General features: G+C 40.2%; 1 protein-coding gene across 3 annotated transcripts in view; it reads left to right on the top strand.

The window, feature by feature from the left end:
- Positions 1-18,554, top strand: part of LOC141147006 (glutamate decarboxylase 1) — a 174,365-nt gene that overhangs the window by 133,812 nt on the left and 21,999 nt on the right. For all 3 annotated transcript variants that reach the window (XM_073633928.1, XM_073633929.1, XM_073633927.1), the window contains 5 exons: positions 4,612-4,727; positions 5,372-5,451; positions 8,210-8,264; positions 10,045-10,161; positions 10,262-10,326. In XM_073633928.1, coding sequence (XP_073490029.1) covers positions 4,612-4,727; positions 5,372-5,451; positions 8,210-8,264; positions 10,045-10,161; positions 10,262-10,326 — 433 coding nt within the window. The remainder of the gene's footprint in view (positions 1-4,611; positions 4,728-5,371; positions 5,452-8,209; positions 8,265-10,044; positions 10,162-10,261; positions 10,327-18,554) is intronic.

Here is an 18,554-nt window from a genome sequence, read left to right as displayed (position 1 = left end):
TCGCGCTACTTCATAATAGTGATTATGACAATCATAAATGATTATGTAACACTTGCAATTAATATCAGAATACAAGGTAAATACAAATAAAAATAAATATATAAGTAAATATATAAATAAAAATATAAGTACTCAAAAAGATCTGTGCATACAGTAGACATCCATCACCATTAAAAGATCCAAGCTGTGACACCGCCACCTTAGTATGGGCAGAATGCAGGCTTACCAGCTACACAGGACCTTCTAATTAAAGGCCAGCCAGGAAGGCATGTTGCCAAAAAACACAGACAGGGTCTTCCCAAAGCATTCCTAAAGCATCCCCTCAGAGGCAGATGTTTGGACCGTAATGATCATCCCAGCATCATCCCTATAGGCAAATTTACCTGTCAGGTCTCTTAAACTTTTAGAAGAAAAAGGTCCTTTTTTTTCAATGAGTGAAACCACTTTTAGCATGGCTTTTAGGCCAATCCCCATCTGCCATCTACCTGTCCAATGAGAAAGCCTTTATTGACCAATAATGCATTTTTAACGGACAGATAGCTAGTAGGTGGGTAGAGATTAATCTCAAAGACAGGAAATAATAGTGGAAAACAAACTTAGTTTTGGCTCCTCTTAGACGTGCTTTGCCACATCCCCCTGGGTGGAGAAAACTTGTCAGGAGGTGTGGCCTAGGAGGAGACAAAGCTTAGGCCATTTACTACTATTATGTCACGGTGAACTGTGGGTGTGCGGCATGCTCACACTACATGGATAGCATGCTTTCTGGATGAGCATTCCAGACGCCAGCACCCTTTTGCGTAGTGGATCACTGGAGTGGTAATCTCTGGCACTTAGTGCTCCAAGTTATAACAGATCAAAGACAGGAAAGGTTAGTCTTTAGCAACAAAATTTTAAGGATGCCAAAACACAACACAGATATAAAATATATTAAAATTTTATTGAAAACATTAATTTAAAAATTTACATATTGTCCCACTAATGGAGGCACTGAAATGCCCAGACCCGAAAAAACGAATCTCCCAATTTTATCTAATGCTGACGCTGCCGCAGGCAACTACATCGGCTTACGCCCTGAAATCAAGGTGGGAGGGAGAAGTAGGCACATTGGCAGATGACGAATGGAGCGATGCTTTAGATACATGTAAATTAGTGTCCCCTAAACTGTCCGACCGATTGACTCAAATATTTCAAATTCATAGAGCATACCTCACGCCACTCAGGTTATCAAAATATAAGAGCAACAAATCAACTATGTGCCCAATGTGCAATCAAGCTACCGGCACCTTTTTCCATTTACTGTGGCAGTGCCCCCAGATCCAGGCGTTCTGGACACAAGTGGTGCGCTTCCTCCATGACACTATGGGCTCTCCTGTAACACTACAACCTAAGCTCTGCCTTCTAGGAATTCTACCAGACCCGGAGATAAATAAATTCAAAAAGATATTTATACATGAAACACTTTTTTCTGCACGAAAAGTAATTTCTAGAGTTTGGATGAGGCCTAATCCTCCAGAGTTCATACACTGGATGGTGGAAGTCAACAACACATTACCCTATTAAAAACTGGTTTACCTACATAGAGGTTGCCCTCTCAAATACGACCAAATATGGGACAAATGGGCTCAGTCGCCTGACACCTGCAAATGAGAATAAATAAGGCAATGGGGTACTTCGGAGACCAGAGCTCCCCCACACCACACATGCGAGGACTGGCCAATTCAGTAAGATACCAATAATCAGCTTTTGTATGTATACCATGGGAAAAATGAGGCAAGACATGGGTTATAATACTGTACATGACTTTATTTGTACATCTTGAGAATTGTACTGTTATTTTTGGTGTTTACCATGTACACTAAACTTTTTCTTATTGTTCAATAAACTTACGTTTAATGGAAAAAAAAAATTTACATATTGTCATCATACAGTGTCTGTCCATACGATTATGGAGAAATGCAGTAACTCCAGCTCTACATGTTTCGCCATGCGATGGTTTCTTTAGGAGACGTACTGCATATGCAATCACTATGAATTAAAAATATATATTTAGACAAACAAATAATTGATATCAAACAAAACAACAATATAAGTAATACATTACAAATCCACAGAGAACTGACTTATCTCACATATGCATGAGCCTGTAAACCAACCAAGGTTTCCCTTACCTGAATAATGATGAATATCTTAAAATGAAAAATGGACTCCAACATCAGGAGGACACATAGAGAGATATATTTGGTGAAACCACAAAGGAAGGCAATAGAACTCCAAAAGAAAGCCTGACTGAGAGGGAGATTTTTAGTATAAACCAAATGCGTTAAAATAATTAACCTGATTTTGCTAGCCAAATTCATTACCTACCGATATATTCACCAATAGTGGATCCCTAATTGCTGAAAGCTGGTATGAATTCCTAACTGTATTAATCATAATTCCAAAGCTGACAACAGGAACAATTCTCACAGGAACATAGTGCTAAAATGGCATCTGTCCTGCCTAAGACAGATACAAAAAGGAGCTGATCAGACATCCATCTATCAGTTTAGCAAAACATATTAAATCAGCAAAATGACATCCAGTCAGGACAAAAGCTCTGAGAAGGAAGGGCTGAGCCCAGCCCTGACAAGGCCACGGCCTAAATTCATGAGTGGATGTCCCTATATACCCCCTCCACATTCACCAGGTGGAGGGGGTATATAGGGACATCTGCTCACAGATTGCATTACTTGTTATAAGTCCCCTGAAGAAGCCATTGCATGGCAAAACATGTAGAGCTGGAGTTACTGCATTTCTCCATAATCATATGGACACTGTATGATGAGAATATGTAAATTTTTAAATTAATGTTTTCAATAAAATATTAATATATTTTATATTTGTGTTGTGTTTTGGCACCTGTAAAGTCCCATATCTCTCTTCATCCTTAAAATTTTGTTAACTAAGGGTGGTAATGCAGATGACTTTCTGATATCCAGCAACCCATTGACATATTCTTTAGCAACAAAGTAAAACCATTTTCAGAGGAGAACATAGAGGTGAGTTATCTGACTTCTAACGGTAGTAGCAAACAGCTTGTGGCCCCTGTTCTTAGATAGGGGTCTAGTTTAAAAAATTTTTAAAGTTTCCCAGGTTTAATGTTTTTCTTTATGAACATGAGAAGCAAAAATAAACCTATACTGGTTGCACTACCATCTTCTTATTTATGTACATTGGAAGTATGACTAGAGTCTTCCCAAATATATACTGTAGCTGTTTAAAGTGTGTCAGGGCAAAAATAAAAGCATTTGCAAGACTTGCACACTTTCCCATATTTTATCCATTTAAAGAACATGCAAGTACAGAGAGATAGCTGTTGATCTGCCAGAAATACACAGCTCTTATTTTCTTTGTGGACTGAAAGTGAAAGAAGTGGTGTCAGCCCTGCCCTGTTGTCTTTTGTTAAACTACAGAATCCCTCTCGCTCTCCTCATCTCAATAACATACGGACTGGTGGTGCTCCTGGCTCCTCCCTCCTGCCGAGTGCCCCCACGGAGAGCCGATTTCCATGGGGGCACTCATGCAGGCACGCTCCCGAGTCTATTGACTCAAACAGCAAGACTCGGCCCCGCCCCTGGCTCCTGTATCACTGTATTTGATTGACAGCAGCGGGAGCCAATGGGGGGGGGGGGGGGGCTCTTTGGTTGGCTGCTGCAGCACAGAAGGTTTTTGACCTCAATGCATAGAATGCATTAAGGTGAAAAATCATGAGACTTTACAACCCCTTTAAAGTCTAACACAAGGAACATGTTTTTTTTCAGTTGTCAAACAGATATAACAAAACATTTTCAGAGATATATTTAACAGACCAAAATGGAGTAAAAAAGAGAAGTATATTGTTACTTTAACTTGCATTAGTGTCCAATGTTAGTGTTACTTATAAGTATGTAGCAGTACTATTTATTATTATTATTATACAGGATTAATATAGCCCCAACAGTTTAATTGTAAGGGCAGACATTACAATTACAATACAGTTTAATACAGTAGGAATCAGAGCTTACTATAAGCATGTAGTTAGCAATCCCATAGGCATATATCTTATACTGACCTCTTTAGGTTATATGTTAGCTCTTGTGTTCCTCCTAGCTTACTTGCTAGTGGTTCACAAAATTATATTTTACTCTTGCCTGCACTTCTAAAGCAAGTAAATCTTTTGTGTGCAGATACACAAGACACATCAATGGCTACAGAAATTGAGTAGAGTTGATCTTGCATTTGTTTGTGATAAAAGTGTGTTTGCCTAAGGCAGGTGCAAAGTCGCTAAGAAACCACATCAAATACATAATAAACACAATGCAGCATGATAAAAAATTTAAATAAACAAAATAAATGCATGTGTGCCCTCAAGATCCTAAGCATTGTTTAAATATGTTTACTTTCCTCATTACCATGACACCCATCCCAGCTATGTGCCTTTACTGCAGGAACTACCTGGTAATTATATTTAGAGATTATTTTAAAAGTATGCTTTGTAATGACAGTATTTAATAAGAATATAAATAATAATATACAGCATATGCGTAGATTATCATTCTGATGTGTATCAATTTATATGCTCTCCTATTCTAGGAGGTGCAATATCCAACATGTACAGTATCATGGCTGCTCGCTACAAATACTTCCCAGAAGTAAAAACCAAAGGAATGGCTGCTGTCCCCAGACTGATTATCTTTACCTCAGAGCATGTGAGTTCAAACTAACTGCATTGTTTTCCCAAAAGTATTAGGTATAAGGAGAACATACTCCAACATGTGATGACTTGTGTGGGACAACCTCAGTTTAAAGCCTTGAAATTTGTAAAAATTATGCAAAATTAGTTAGACTTGTTTAAATATACCCATAATTGGAGGACTAGGCTGGGTTTGGGTTATTTATTTTTCTTATTTATGAGCTTTGTAGTCACTGTAAAAACTCACAATATAATACCCTACTGTTAAAGTGGGATCTGTTTATCTCTCAAAAAGTGTGAAAAATAGTACTGTCAGTGCAAAACAAAGAGTATAGTTATGGAATAAAAAAAAGTAGAATAAGATAACACATATCTGGTAGGGTTGCTGGAGACAATCAAGAGTGATGGCAAATACCTCTTTGAGGTTAAGTCTTTGAGTGGTGGTTGCACTTGGATGCTTAGGGTAAGACCCAAATCCAGTTTGTATACAAATGCCATACCCTTTATGTGATTGCAATTTCACACAAAAAAAAGGTAAACTTAAAATTTTAATAATTTTACCTCTAAGTTTAATTGCTGAAGTAAGATCCATTCCTTACCTTTTCTGGGTAATTAGACTGCTTCACTCTTTCTTGATATACAATATTTCTCTTATCCCAGAGTCACTACTCTATGAAGAAAGCTGGAGCTGCACTAGGATTTGGGACAGACAATGTCATCATGGTGAAATGCAATGAGAGGTAAGCAACTTTGAAAATGATTTCTGAGTAAATGTAAACCAGAAAGACTGCCATTACTGGTTTCCTTCCCAAAATGCTAATGGCTATTATTCTGACCTTCCCCCAGTATGATAGCCAGCCAAAATACATTTTTAACAAGAGAGGTCAGCGGTGGCAACCTTCATGTTTTTCTCATGACAAGCTTTATTTTTAAAGCATAACACATAAGGGTCGGGTCCCTGGCCTTCTGGCCTAGACAGGGGTAGCTCTAGCTCCGGTCAGTTTTTCGGGAGAGAACACTGGCTCCTCTTTCCCACCGGGGGAGCGGTTAGTATTTCCCAAATGTAATTAGGTAGGGATGGGAGTGACAATGAGGCTTGATGGTAAAGGGCTCTCACCAAGCTTCCAGAACTTCAGGCCTTCCTGGCTGGGGTGAGGGTTGCTGTGGTCTGGGCTGGTGTTCAGGATTGCACGAAAAGCCAGTGGTGAATGTGCCCCTGAAGTGGCAGTTCAGGGGTGCCGTACAGTCACAGTGTTCAGGCACACTTGATTTATGGCACCATGGTCACTTCACCACAACACACGTTTTTCGCACCTGCCTTTAGGGCCGAGCCTTTTGGCTAGGACCAGGGGAAATTTTTATTCCTGGCCGGAGGGCCGGCCATTGTATTACACAATGGTCACTTTTCACTCTCCCACTTCCTTCTCCCCACTTTCTTTTTATTTATCCCCATGTTTGTCATGTATTTTTTTGTTTGATGTGTATACACGTTTGTCACTGTGTGATGAGTAGGGTGTGGGTCCTCTGGCCTACTCTGAAAGTCTTGGGAGGGGGTGGACATAGGCCTTCTGGCTTGGTTCGCCCTCTCTCATGAGGTCTCCCTTCGGGGGAGTCCCACCTTGTACTTGGGTGGGTCTGTTTCGGCAGACCTTCCAGAGAACGGGGTTCCATCTGGTTTCGGCCAGATGGACCCAAGTGAATTAATTCAGTCCCTGTCTGGAGCCTAACGCCCCGGGGGATCAGGATAAGGTCCTTCCCTAGTGGAGGATCAGTGTAACACCCGCTGCACGTTTTTATGTGTCACTCTTTATGTGTGTGCACTCTTTTAGGCACCGGGTGGACGTTTTTGGGTGTGTTTTGCACTCCACTGGCTTTAAAAAAAAAATAACACATAAGGGTCAGATTCACAAACTTGTGCCCCAAAACAGAGAGGTGTGAATCTGGCCTAAATGGTGGACTGTAAATTTATGCTACAAGAGGATGTGCTAGTGAGTCTTGATAGCAAATGTTTCAGTGCAATATATCAAACAGACAGAATAGGTAAATGTATTGCATTTCAAATAAAAAAACAAAAAACAAAACACAAATTCAATCTTAGGTTATTGTGTATCTTGTTATTTACAGGTAACAAAATAAATTTTGTATACAATACAATTTTATTCAGTGGTAGGAGCCTTCAAGGCCACCTTCATATCCCCTTGATTCTTTGTGGTGCATTACTAAGACGGTTTGTATGAGTATTTTTGAGCACTGCAACTCACTTTTCTCACAATACTGATATTTTAGGTTTTAGTATATATTTTAGAGTTATACTGTTTCTTATAGTTCTTAGGAACCATGCTTGAGCTCCCGTGTCTGTCAACTTTCTGTGGCCATTATGGTCCTCTCAACCGGCTAAATATTTCATTTTAAATTACTCAGAATGCAGCAAGGGATGCTTAAACACTCAAGTGGAAAGAAACAGAATTATGCCAGAAAGTTCTCACTGTTAAAATATTCAGCATATAAGAAGCCAGGGCTAACTCAGCCTACCATGTTACTTCCAGTGGCGGCCTGTAATGCAGGGCGCAGGGGAGCTGCCCCCTAATCCATGCATCCGGCCCCCTAATCTACTTGTGGGGTACCAGACACATGAATTGCAATGTTTTGTTTTTTAAGCACGTTATTAGATCCAGAGGCTCTAATAGGCTTCAAAAAAGGATGGGCTTGGGGCGTAGAGCACTGATTACCAGCTTCTGTTTATATTATGTGATCAGCTGTCATTGGCTGACAGCTGATCATGTGGTAAAGGGCCAGGATCAGCCCTTTACTCTGACCTGTGATCAGCCACGTTCCAGGGGGCGCGCGGGCGGCGCGAGCACGGGAGGACCTCCATGTACTCCCTCCCGGCAATTTAAGCCCGCGCTGTAGCTGTCTTTTGGCTATAGTGCTGGCATCAAGTGGTTAAAAACTGAATACACTAGGCATGAGAGCACAGTGTAGTCAGATTTCTGGCTGTGCTGGCAACTCAACCTGCTTTTCTCCAATCATTAGATTTGTGATGACACGCCCCCACCCTGCACAGCCTTTCACTGGGAAGACCAGTGTGCTGCTGTTTCTCCTCCCCCAGCTCTTTGAGCTCCTTATTCAGCTGAGAACAGAGGATTTATGATTACTTATAAAAAAGGGGGGAAAATGTATTTATAATGGTTTTTTATATGTATACACAAATGTTTTGCCTTTCATTTCTATTTTAAATTGATTGGTTTGTTTTACAAGGTGAGAGTTCACATTACTTTAAAGACTACAGCCTCTAGTATTTGTTCTGAAATTATTTAGCCCTTTAAATGTATTTAAGAGATGAAATATTCCTTATTGTAGTGAGGGAGGGACATCACACTGCCATGTGTCACATCACTAATGGCCTGTATAAAAAGCCCTATTAAATAGCATTTTCTGCAGCTGATGTTCTGTGTGTCTGTTTCATTTCACACCTGACAATTTCTGCTATAATTACAGAGGAAAGATCATTCCTGCTGACTTGGAAGCCAAAATCCTTGAAGCTAAACAAAAGGTTGGTAGAATTAGTAAAAGCTTACTTGTAGTGAAATCAGTGACTTTACACATGGACTGGAGGTAGAGTGGGGGGGGGGGGATACATCTGGGGCTTCTCCTTTTATAAAAAGAGAAATAAATGAGCATAAAAAGAACTGTTCCCCTCAGTAATCACTCAGAATTCCATAACATAAAAGGTGAAATCTGACTGGCTGATATGGAAAACTGTTATTTTTCACTCTTCTGTTCATTTTTTGTTAACAATTTTTATTAAGTAGCCTCTTTATAGATAAAGTAGAGAATGCATAAAAAATACATTATACCTACATATTGTGGATTGCCCACTCAGCTGTAAAGTGAAATGTACAACCATACTGGCTATTCTGGTGTCTAATACCTAACTGCACCCACTCTATTTTGCTTTGGCATTCAGATATGCTGTACTAATAAGACAATTCATAGATGACGGTCCATTCCTCCCTCTAGATAGTTATTTGTTTTCTCTAAAGCCTACATGACTCCAGAGGTGGTGATGGTATCAAAACGTAGGGAGTAAGCTCTCTCGATAAAAACAAATCGGTACAAAAAAGTGGTTATAAATGCAGAAGATTTTTTACCTTAAAGTGGTACAAAAGTCTCATTTTTTTTTTTTAGCACAGAGCAGCCCCAATCCTCCTCTTCTTGGGTCCCTCTTCGGTGCTCCTGGCCCCTTACTCCTGTTGAGTGCCCCCACAGCAAGCAGCTTGTTATGGGGGCCCCCGAGCCGAGCCACAACTCCCTGTGTCCATTCAGACACGGAACCACAGCCCGGTCCAGCCCCCTTTCTCTCCTCTTTGGCTGACTGACTTTGATTGACAGCAGTGGGAGCCAATGGCGCCGCGCTGCTGTCTCTGCCAATGAGTAGGGGAGTCTTGGGCAACTGAGACACTCCTGCAACGTAGTTGGATCTAGGTGGACCTCAGGTAAGTATTAGAGGGGCTGAGGGGGGCTGCTGCACACAGAAGGCTTTTTATCTTAATGCATAGAATGCACTAAGATTAAAAACCTTCTGACTTTACAGCCACTTACAAAAGTGTAAGTAAATCTGAACAGCCAGTAAAGAGAATCATAAAGAAATCAGCAGTCAAGTAAAGCAATCATGGGGACACAAAAGTGGTAAGAAGTAAGATCTATCTGGCATCTGAGTTAACCTATAGAGGTGGGGGGGGGGGGGTTATTCCTCTATGAAGGGCGCTATTGCAGTTTGTGTCTTTGGACCTATTAACTTCTTATCAGTGCTTTAACATGTGTTGGATTATGGAAGCCCATTTAAATAATTGGCTTGCAAACGCACCTTAACACGCCAATATCAAACGTGACCCTTCTTTTGTAACACAACGCAGATGCGTTTTCTTAGTGCATTACGGTGCTATTCAATATGAATGGCACTGCAACACACTAATACATGTTATATGCATTACCACGGGTTGCTGAAACACACGATAAAGCCCTTTACCAGAACACGTTCGTGTAAATGCAACCTAAATAGTATCTTCTTTTGACTGTTATTCTTTTTTTTTTTTTTTTTTGCTGTTTATTTGCTACACATTTGTTGCAATAAAAAACGTTGTATGTTTTATAGATGCATTCAGTGGTGCTTGCAACATTTGTGCAGGGGTCCTTCCTTTTTTTACTTTATGTACATAGATCTTTAGCACTAGCTTCAGGACATATACAGTATATTGTTAAATATTTTTTTTTTACAGGGTTAATATAGCAATTACAGTACATGTATACTTACATCACTGTGTATATTATAGGGACATGTCCCACTTTATGTCAATGCTACAGCTGGGACAACAGTATACGGAGCGTTTGACCCCATCGATGAAATTGCAGACATATGTGAGAAGTACAACCTTTGGCTTCACGTGGATGTGAGTACAGAACACACATTGTTCTATTTAATTGTCAGTCCGAAAGCCAGTCTTCTTGTCAGTTACTGTCACTTGACATGTATTCTTTTTATCGGTACAGGCTGCCTGGGGAGGTGGACTACTCATGTCTAGGAAGCATCGCCATAAATTAAATGGAATAGAAAGGTAAGCGCACAATTATATTTGTTAATATCATTTACAAAGTAAGGGTCTTTTCACACGGGTGGTCGCTCCGCTGATTCCCCCCATAGCAAGAGGATGACGGGTCCATCTCTGCTCACTGTGCAGAGACGGACCTGTCCGTTTTCATGCGATCCCATCCGATCCGCCAGACGGATGGAAAGTAGGGTCACCATCTGTCTGGATTTCATGGACAGGATCGGATCAGATAGTGGCGGGTGTCAGAGGACATTTCACCACTGACTCCATAGGAGTGAATAGAGGGTCCAATCAGGTCCACCTGCAAAACTGACAGGCGGACCGATTGGAAAGCCCATGTGAAAGGGGCCTTACTAAGCTTGTTTCTATCAGCCACCTGTTATTTGCCACCTTGCCAGCATGCAGACAGAGAAGACAGGGGGTATGACGTTGCGTGGTGCCTGCTCTCAGTCAGGAAGGACTAGGCTAAGTAAACTATTAGGAAATACTGGCAGAACAACCTTGGTTAAAGGATGTATGGTTATATCTGGAGCCCCGAGCCTGATTGGAATCTGAACTACATATACTGTTATGTACTGTAAAGGTCTTTCACATATTTTCTGTATCAAAGGAGACTTCTGGAGGTCCAAATTATAATGCGGGGCCATGAGATGACTCATCACGTACAGAAATCTGAGTGGGCACCAACTACATCATTATGGACACGTCAAAGCTGTTTAGGGTCCTTTGACAAAAAAGCATAATTTCAGAAAGCCTGCATTAATTATAGTTGATTTACATTTTGTCATTTATTTTAAAAACAGCCTTAACAGTTAATGTAAACCTTTTTTTAAAAACTGCTTTCAAAACTGGAGTAACACCCCCCCCCCCCTCCCTCCTCCCTCCATTAAGCCCAAAGCCCATGCTGCTTGTCACTTAAAGCTGCATGTAGTTTCAGCCTGCAGTCCCACCTGCTGGTGAAATTTGGTATTGCAGATAGTCCATTCTACCTTAGACCAATAAGATTCCCATGTATCAGTGGTTTCCAAACTGGAGCCCATGGGCCAGATGTAGCCCTTTGCTTGCATTTATGCTTCCTTTGGGGCGCCATTTCTCCCACTAATATAGAGCATTATTCCTCCAACGATGAGGCATCATTTTTTCCACTGAAACCACAATTCTTCCCACTCCTCTTATACATTAGTGGGTCACTATTCCTTTCACTGACACCAATAATGGGGCATAATTTCTCCCAGTGACATCCATGATGGGGCACTTTTCTTCCCTTTGATACCAACAATGGGGCACTATTGCCCCCATTGACACCAATGATGCGGCACTATTCCTCCAACTGACACCAACAATGTATCACTATTCCTCCCACTAATACTAATGATGGGGTAATATTCCTCCTCCTACTGACCACAGGCACTATATAATTTTTTTTATTCCCATGTGACCACTAAGACTGAAGCATTTTTACTCCCACTGATGCTGGGACATTTGCTACTCCACCTGGCCACAGTTTGCCCCCCCCCCCCCCCCCAAAGTCTGAAGGACAATAAACTGATCCTTTCTTTAGAAAGTTTGGAGACCCTTGCTCAATATGAATGGTAACAAAAGAAAATGCATCCAATTGCTGATTACCAGGCAGCCAAAGAAAAGACATTGGCTTCAATAAATAATGTGAATCTTCTGTAACATTTCATAGATATTGAAATGAATGCATAAGTACATCTGCTTCCCTGAAGCACATGCAGTAAATCGGCATATCTTTGTTCCAAGCTTGGCCATCATCAGTGATCCAGTACTTTAGTATTTCCTCTGGAAGATGTGAAACGGGTCACGTTGTGCAAAGATATGCTAACGTGGTCAGAGTGCAGGACATTGTGGTGCCTCTCTTTCTCTATAACGAGAGAAAACTGTCATGTTTAATATCACTCTTCTCATTAGCATGTATTGATCAGACAGTGACCAACGAACCAAAGTTCCTGCCTTGCCCTTTTTCCATTGCCTGCGGGCAAGGCACTGTGACATGACCTGTTTACTTGCCCCACTGAAATTTGACAAAAACGTCAGTAAAAATAAGGCTGCTGAAATAAAAAATATGAGAGAACATCTATTGCTATATCCATCAAGGGGTCTATTGTAGCAGAGCATGAGCCCTCCAGGCAAGGGACAGGGAGAACATGCTGTGCTGGGTTATATAAGATACACACATTGTATATTCATTTACAAATCATAATTTCATTCTACAGGAGCCCTTAAGCTACGCAGAAGATAAAAACGTGACTGCGCATAGGAAACATACTTCTAAATACCAAAAGGAAACAAAAACATATTTGGTCTAGTTTATTTTTAATGTGCACAAAAAAAACTTCTAGTTTTAAGGCTATAGGAATTGCCCATTTTGTGCAGCAGACCAAAGGACAGCAGTCATGTGACAACTTAGGCTGCTCTAAGCAACAAATTGTTTTGCACTTTTCATTAGCTTTAATAGGGGGTAATGTGGAAATGTATAGCTACCGTTGGTTAAATGGAGAACTCTATACAAATGAAAAACTCATCCCTTGGTTATTCATTCAGAGATCATTCATTTTGTTTTTAAATATTGCTACTATATTTACTAAAAATAAATATGTATTTTTTTATAAACGCTTATAATCTTTTGTATACATATATCAAGCTGAGAGCTCCGAACGCTGTGAGCCAATCATTTATTTGCATTGCATAGCATTGTCATTCATAGACAGAGAAAGCCTCACCTTTATGATGAGGCTCATTCATATCACAATGAGTATGCCGCAGGCAGACAGAAAAATGTAATCTAATGTAGCAGGGTGTGAGTAGTGGTGTCACCATAGGTGTGCGCAGCCTATTATGTTAGGGTGTGCACCCCAAAGCTCAAACACATATGCGTGTATATATATATATATATATATATATATATATATATATATATATACATACACAGACACACTTATGGAAGAGCTGGCACAGTGAAAGAAGTACGGTAGCACTTCATTAATGGCAGAACTGGGCAGAGGGAGATATTTCCCATCTCCCGCTGGCACACAGTGTGATAATGCTAATGCACACAGGGTTTTTAGGGTGTGCCCTGGCACACCTGGCACACCTGGCACACCCCCTGTGCACGCCTATGGGTGTCACCTTCCTGGATATATTGGGTTTTTTTTTCTGAAGAATATGTGAACCATAAAAATTCTGAATAATATTTTTACTTACATGGTAAAACATTTTAGTTGAGTTTGAGTTTGAGTTTTATCATCAAAACAAATCTGTGCTTGGACTAAAAATTATATACTATAACTAGGTAATGCAGACAACACTAACATTTTTGATACAAAATTTAAGAAACAATAATCGAAATTTATGGATGGCTCATACACAGACCAGACCAATCTGTAAGCGATGAACAATCTTTAACCAAAATTGCATGTGATATACAGTGTTCAAAAATAGTGAACTTGTGTGATCCCACTCCCCCAAACTGAGCTTTCAATTTCCACACTTTGAAGTGATCTCCACACACTTGACAACGTGTCAAAATTGTGAACTCCAGCACCTCCACACGTGGACAAGCCAATCTTCAACACTAATGCCGCGTACACACGACAGGACTTTCCGGTAGAAAAGATCCAACGGAATCATTTCATCGGATATTCTGATCGTGTGTGGGCTACTTTTTCTTTCGAAAATTCTGATGGACCTAGAAATAGAACATGTTTTAAATCTTTCCGACGAAATCAATTCCTATCGGGAAAACCGTTCGTCTGTATGCTATTCCGACTGACCAAAAATGACGCAGCTATTGGCTACTGGCTATTTAACTTCCTTTTTCTAGTCCCGTTGTACGTGTTGTACGTCACCGCGTTCTAAACGATCGGACTTTGGTGTGATCGTGTGTACGCAAGTCCGTTTCAGCGGATCTCTGTCGGAACTCCGTCAGAAAAACCCATCAGAGTTTATTCTGACGGAAAAACCGGTCATGTGTACGTGGCATTTATATAAAATGGTCAAAAAGTCTTTTTGTGAATAATGCCTCCACTAGAAACCAGTTTCTGCTACCACGTATCATCAGCAGGTACTCACAGCAACATGAGATAAAACTCAGAAAGTTCAAGACCTTGGGAGTGATTTACTAAGAAGAAGGCACTGCACCAGTTCATACATTAATTGGTGCGCCGGAAAAGTCATTAATTGAACGTGCGAACCGGCGCACATAGAAGCGCAAATAGCAATAATAAATACCTGCATATGTAAACTGCAACTGGCGCTAGGGTAACTGCGGTTTTCTCATTGATAATAGCGCACGCCCAATACAATTGGTAATTTCATCTAATTGGATGTGTCTTGTTAGGCAATTAGTAGGTGTTCTCAGTTAGCTAACCCTTTTGATGCTAATCTCATTCCTGTCACTTCTAATGTATCTTTGAAATGTGTTTTTTTCTTTTTTTACCCAAATCTTTCAATACATTACAAAGAACAGAGAAGTGTTTCTAAACCCAATAAATTAATATTTTCAGATCTTGATCTTTAAAGGTGACCATACACTGCAATTAGTTAGATCTTACATAAATTAGATTTAGTGCTAGAGCCTGTTTGATTTCCTATAATTTGAATTAATTGTTCAAGTGCGTCTTCCTATTACCTATTTTGCCTAAGTATCGAGTTGTACAGAGATTGGCCAATCAGATTGCATAATGCATGACCATCTTAAGTGCCAAATCTGGAATGTAGATGTGCCATGACCCACTTGTATTTTCCAAACGATATTTCTTGGGCATTATACAAGGCACACGAAAAAACATCTTTTTTCAAGACATGCTAGAGTGATCAGGAATCTTCAAACTACAACTCTCCAGCTGTTGGGGAACTACACATCCCATGAGGCATTGTAAAACTCTGATATTCACAGACATGACTAGGCATAATGATATGAAAACCCTGTTCTAGACCATTATTATGGCTAGAATTGGGAGTGTGGCATCTACCCAACTTCTCTCTGCTGGTGGACACAAGAACCTACATATATATATATATATATATATATATATATATATATATATATAAATATAGATAGATAGATAGATAGATAGATAGATAGATAGATAGATAGATAGATAGATAGATAGATAGATAGATAGATCTATATATACACGCACACTGAAGCAGGAAGCAATATACATTGGCCCGGAAGTGAATCTGTACACAGGAAGTAGGTGTGTGTTTTGAGGCCAAATCATTTAGACACACATGACCCACACAAACACCACCCCATGTAAAAATGAATAAAAAATGATCTTAATTTGCAAATAAGGATCATCTCTTCCTCAGAGAACAGTGAGCGGGACATGGTGGTGGGAAGAAATTAGCAGTAGTACAAGCAACTTCTTGGAGGAGCATGATGTCATTCCTGTGTGCTGGCCACCGCTTCCGGGAACCAGATATGTACCAGGGGTACATACCTCCGTGCACACAGCAGTTGTGCATCTCACATACACAGCGGTCGCGCATCTTGATGCATTTGGCGCATCTAGTGGCAGTAACCCAATTTTTTTGGAGATTAATAGTAAAGCAGATTTCCAGGACTGGACTAACAAATGTTTATAGTATAAGGCAACTGGTGTTTTCTATTAAACAAGGTCTAAATGGGCCATTGACATGAATCACAGTTGAACTTAGGAATGAGTCTTTGCAAAGTTAACCAAAACAAAATCCTTTCTTATTTTTTCTTGGGGATAGAGTGCAGAGGGATTAGAAGTCTTTTCAGTTTTTGGGGACATCTACACTCCTGATAGGGTGAAGACACCTCCCAAATTTTGCCAGTTTCTCCTTCAAATGTATTCACTTCCTGTCACATAGCCAAACAGGAAGTGAGGGTAAAACCCTACCAATGTCTTTTCATGGGACACACAGGTCAATCTAAATAGTTTCCCCATTAGGTAAATTGCACTCAAGCATTTTGCTGTGTACACCCCAAATTATTAGGTATCTTGGAATTTGAGGTTTATTTACTAAAGGCAAATCCACTTTGCACTACAAGTGCACTTGGAAGTGCAGTTGCTGGAGATCCGAGGGGGGGGGGGGGCATGGAAGGAAAATAAAAAAACAGCATCTTTGCTTCTATATTGGATGATAAAATCACCAGTTCTTCCCCTCAGAACAGACAGTACACTTGTATTGCAGAGTGGATTTGCCTTTAATAAACCCCAAAATACCTAATAATTTGGGGTATACACAACAAAGTGCTAGAGTGCAATTTGCCTAATGGGGACGCTAGTAAGATTTACCTGTGTGGCCCCAAGGAAAGACATTGGTAGGGTTTTACCCTCACTTCCTGTTTGGCTATGTGACAGGAAGTGAAGGCAATTTTCAGAAAAGGGACACAAAGCCCAACCTAAAAAAAGACAAGCAGGGGTTCTAACACTCACTTTGTTTCCCTCAAATGCCCACAATTAGAATAGGATTGTCTTGAGCTAGATTTTAGCTCAGTGCTCTAAATCAGTGGTTCTCAACCCTGTCCTCAAGTACCCCCAACAGGCCGTGTTTGCAGGTTTACCTTCATCTTACACAGGTGCTTTAAATCACAGTCAATGGCTTGGTATTTTGGACAGCTATTTTAGCGAAGATAAATTCCCAAAACATGTCCTGCCAGGGGTACTTGAGGACTGAGGTTGAGAACCACTGCACTAAAATGGAATAAAGGAATGCTTACCTCTCTGTAATTTTACTTTCCTGGTGCCTATCCATGGCAACATACGCACAATCCATGCATATGCTACCATGAAGGCACCAGGAAAGTAGCTTTTAGACAAATCACACCTTTTTTTGTTTTGCCATGCCAATCAGCCTAGTTAAGCTGCAACTGTGAAATCTGTTGCATGAAAATTGTTTAGGGGGTTAAAATGCATTACTTGGATTAAGCATGCATCTGCAAAACAAATTATTAACAAAACACATAAAACATAAAAATTTGCTACAGATTTTATCGGTTAACAAAACAGGACTTGGAAAGAGCCAGGGAAGCAAAAAACACATGTATGTTAATTTGAGACACTAACAGAATATGGTTTTGAGGTCTGACCATTTTGCAGAGGAAATGAACAGGAGTTAAAAGGACTGTGCCCACAAATGGACAGTCTCTTAAGGATTTAAACATTTATTAGTCACAACATCTTGAGGAAGATTTTGCAACATAATGCAGCATAGGCAATTAAATCGAAGTGAAACTAACAACCTACAAACAACAAACACTGACAACAAAAATATTTCAGTGAAAAAACAAACAAAAAATAAACAAAAGTAAAAAATAATTGGTCTAAAAACACATCTGTTTTGCAAAGACATAAACAAAATACAAAGAGAAAATACATGTATTACAAACTGTATAAGGACACCCAAATGTACTCTATTGACACACACACAGACACACACACACACCATCAAGCAATCTTGCCTCTTTTCAGGGCAAGGTAAAGAACGCTATCTGCAAGCTTTTTTGTGTGCTATTGAGGCAATTGAAAACACATGCACAGTCCATGAAACACACAAAATGCAAGATTACCCAATGTAGAGACAGAACTTCAAAGTGGGTACACCTGTTAAGGATGTCCATAAATTACTAACCCAAAAAACACACTCTCTGAGCATGTCCAGAACAACCCAAATGCAGCTAGCACAAAATAAGCCACCCCTGTCCAAAATTAAGCAAATCATCCAGAATGCTACAAAATTACAGATGGGACAAACAGCCCCCTGTCCAGGGGGGCAAACAAAGAGCCTAAAATGGGCAAAAGTTATACAACAAATACCATAACAGTCTATGGGAACTGACTTGTTAATGTTGCTAGTCCCCACTTGGTTGACTTATATTCTAGTCATTGGCCTTAAAATGGGTATGGGGGCCCAGGTCCCACCCTGAGGGGCATATATCAATGACACCAATTTGGACAACCCCAAAAAACAAGAAGTGCCTTTAAAAATGCAAAATTGCTTAAAAGCTAGTAACTTGGGAGGGCTTACTCTGCCTGTAAAGTGATGCATCTGTAGCATGTATACGAAATGCTGCTTTAAAGATGTATGGCTTTAGAGAAAACTTACAAATCTACATTGCAGCTGCAAGATTTTAACCCCAAACAAAAAATAGCCTGCCCCCCCCCCCCCATACATACCAGGCCACTTGGGTGTGGTAAGGCTTAAAATGTGAACCCCCACGTGAAAAATACCACCCC

The sequence above is a fragment of the Aquarana catesbeiana genome, linkage group LG06 (genome assembly GCF_042186555.1).
Source record: "Aquarana catesbeiana isolate 2022-GZ linkage group LG06, ASM4218655v1, whole genome shotgun sequence".
NCBI lineage: Eukaryota > Metazoa > Chordata > Amphibia > Anura > Ranidae > Aquarana > Aquarana catesbeiana.
This window is presented reverse-complemented; position numbering and strand designations above follow the sequence as displayed.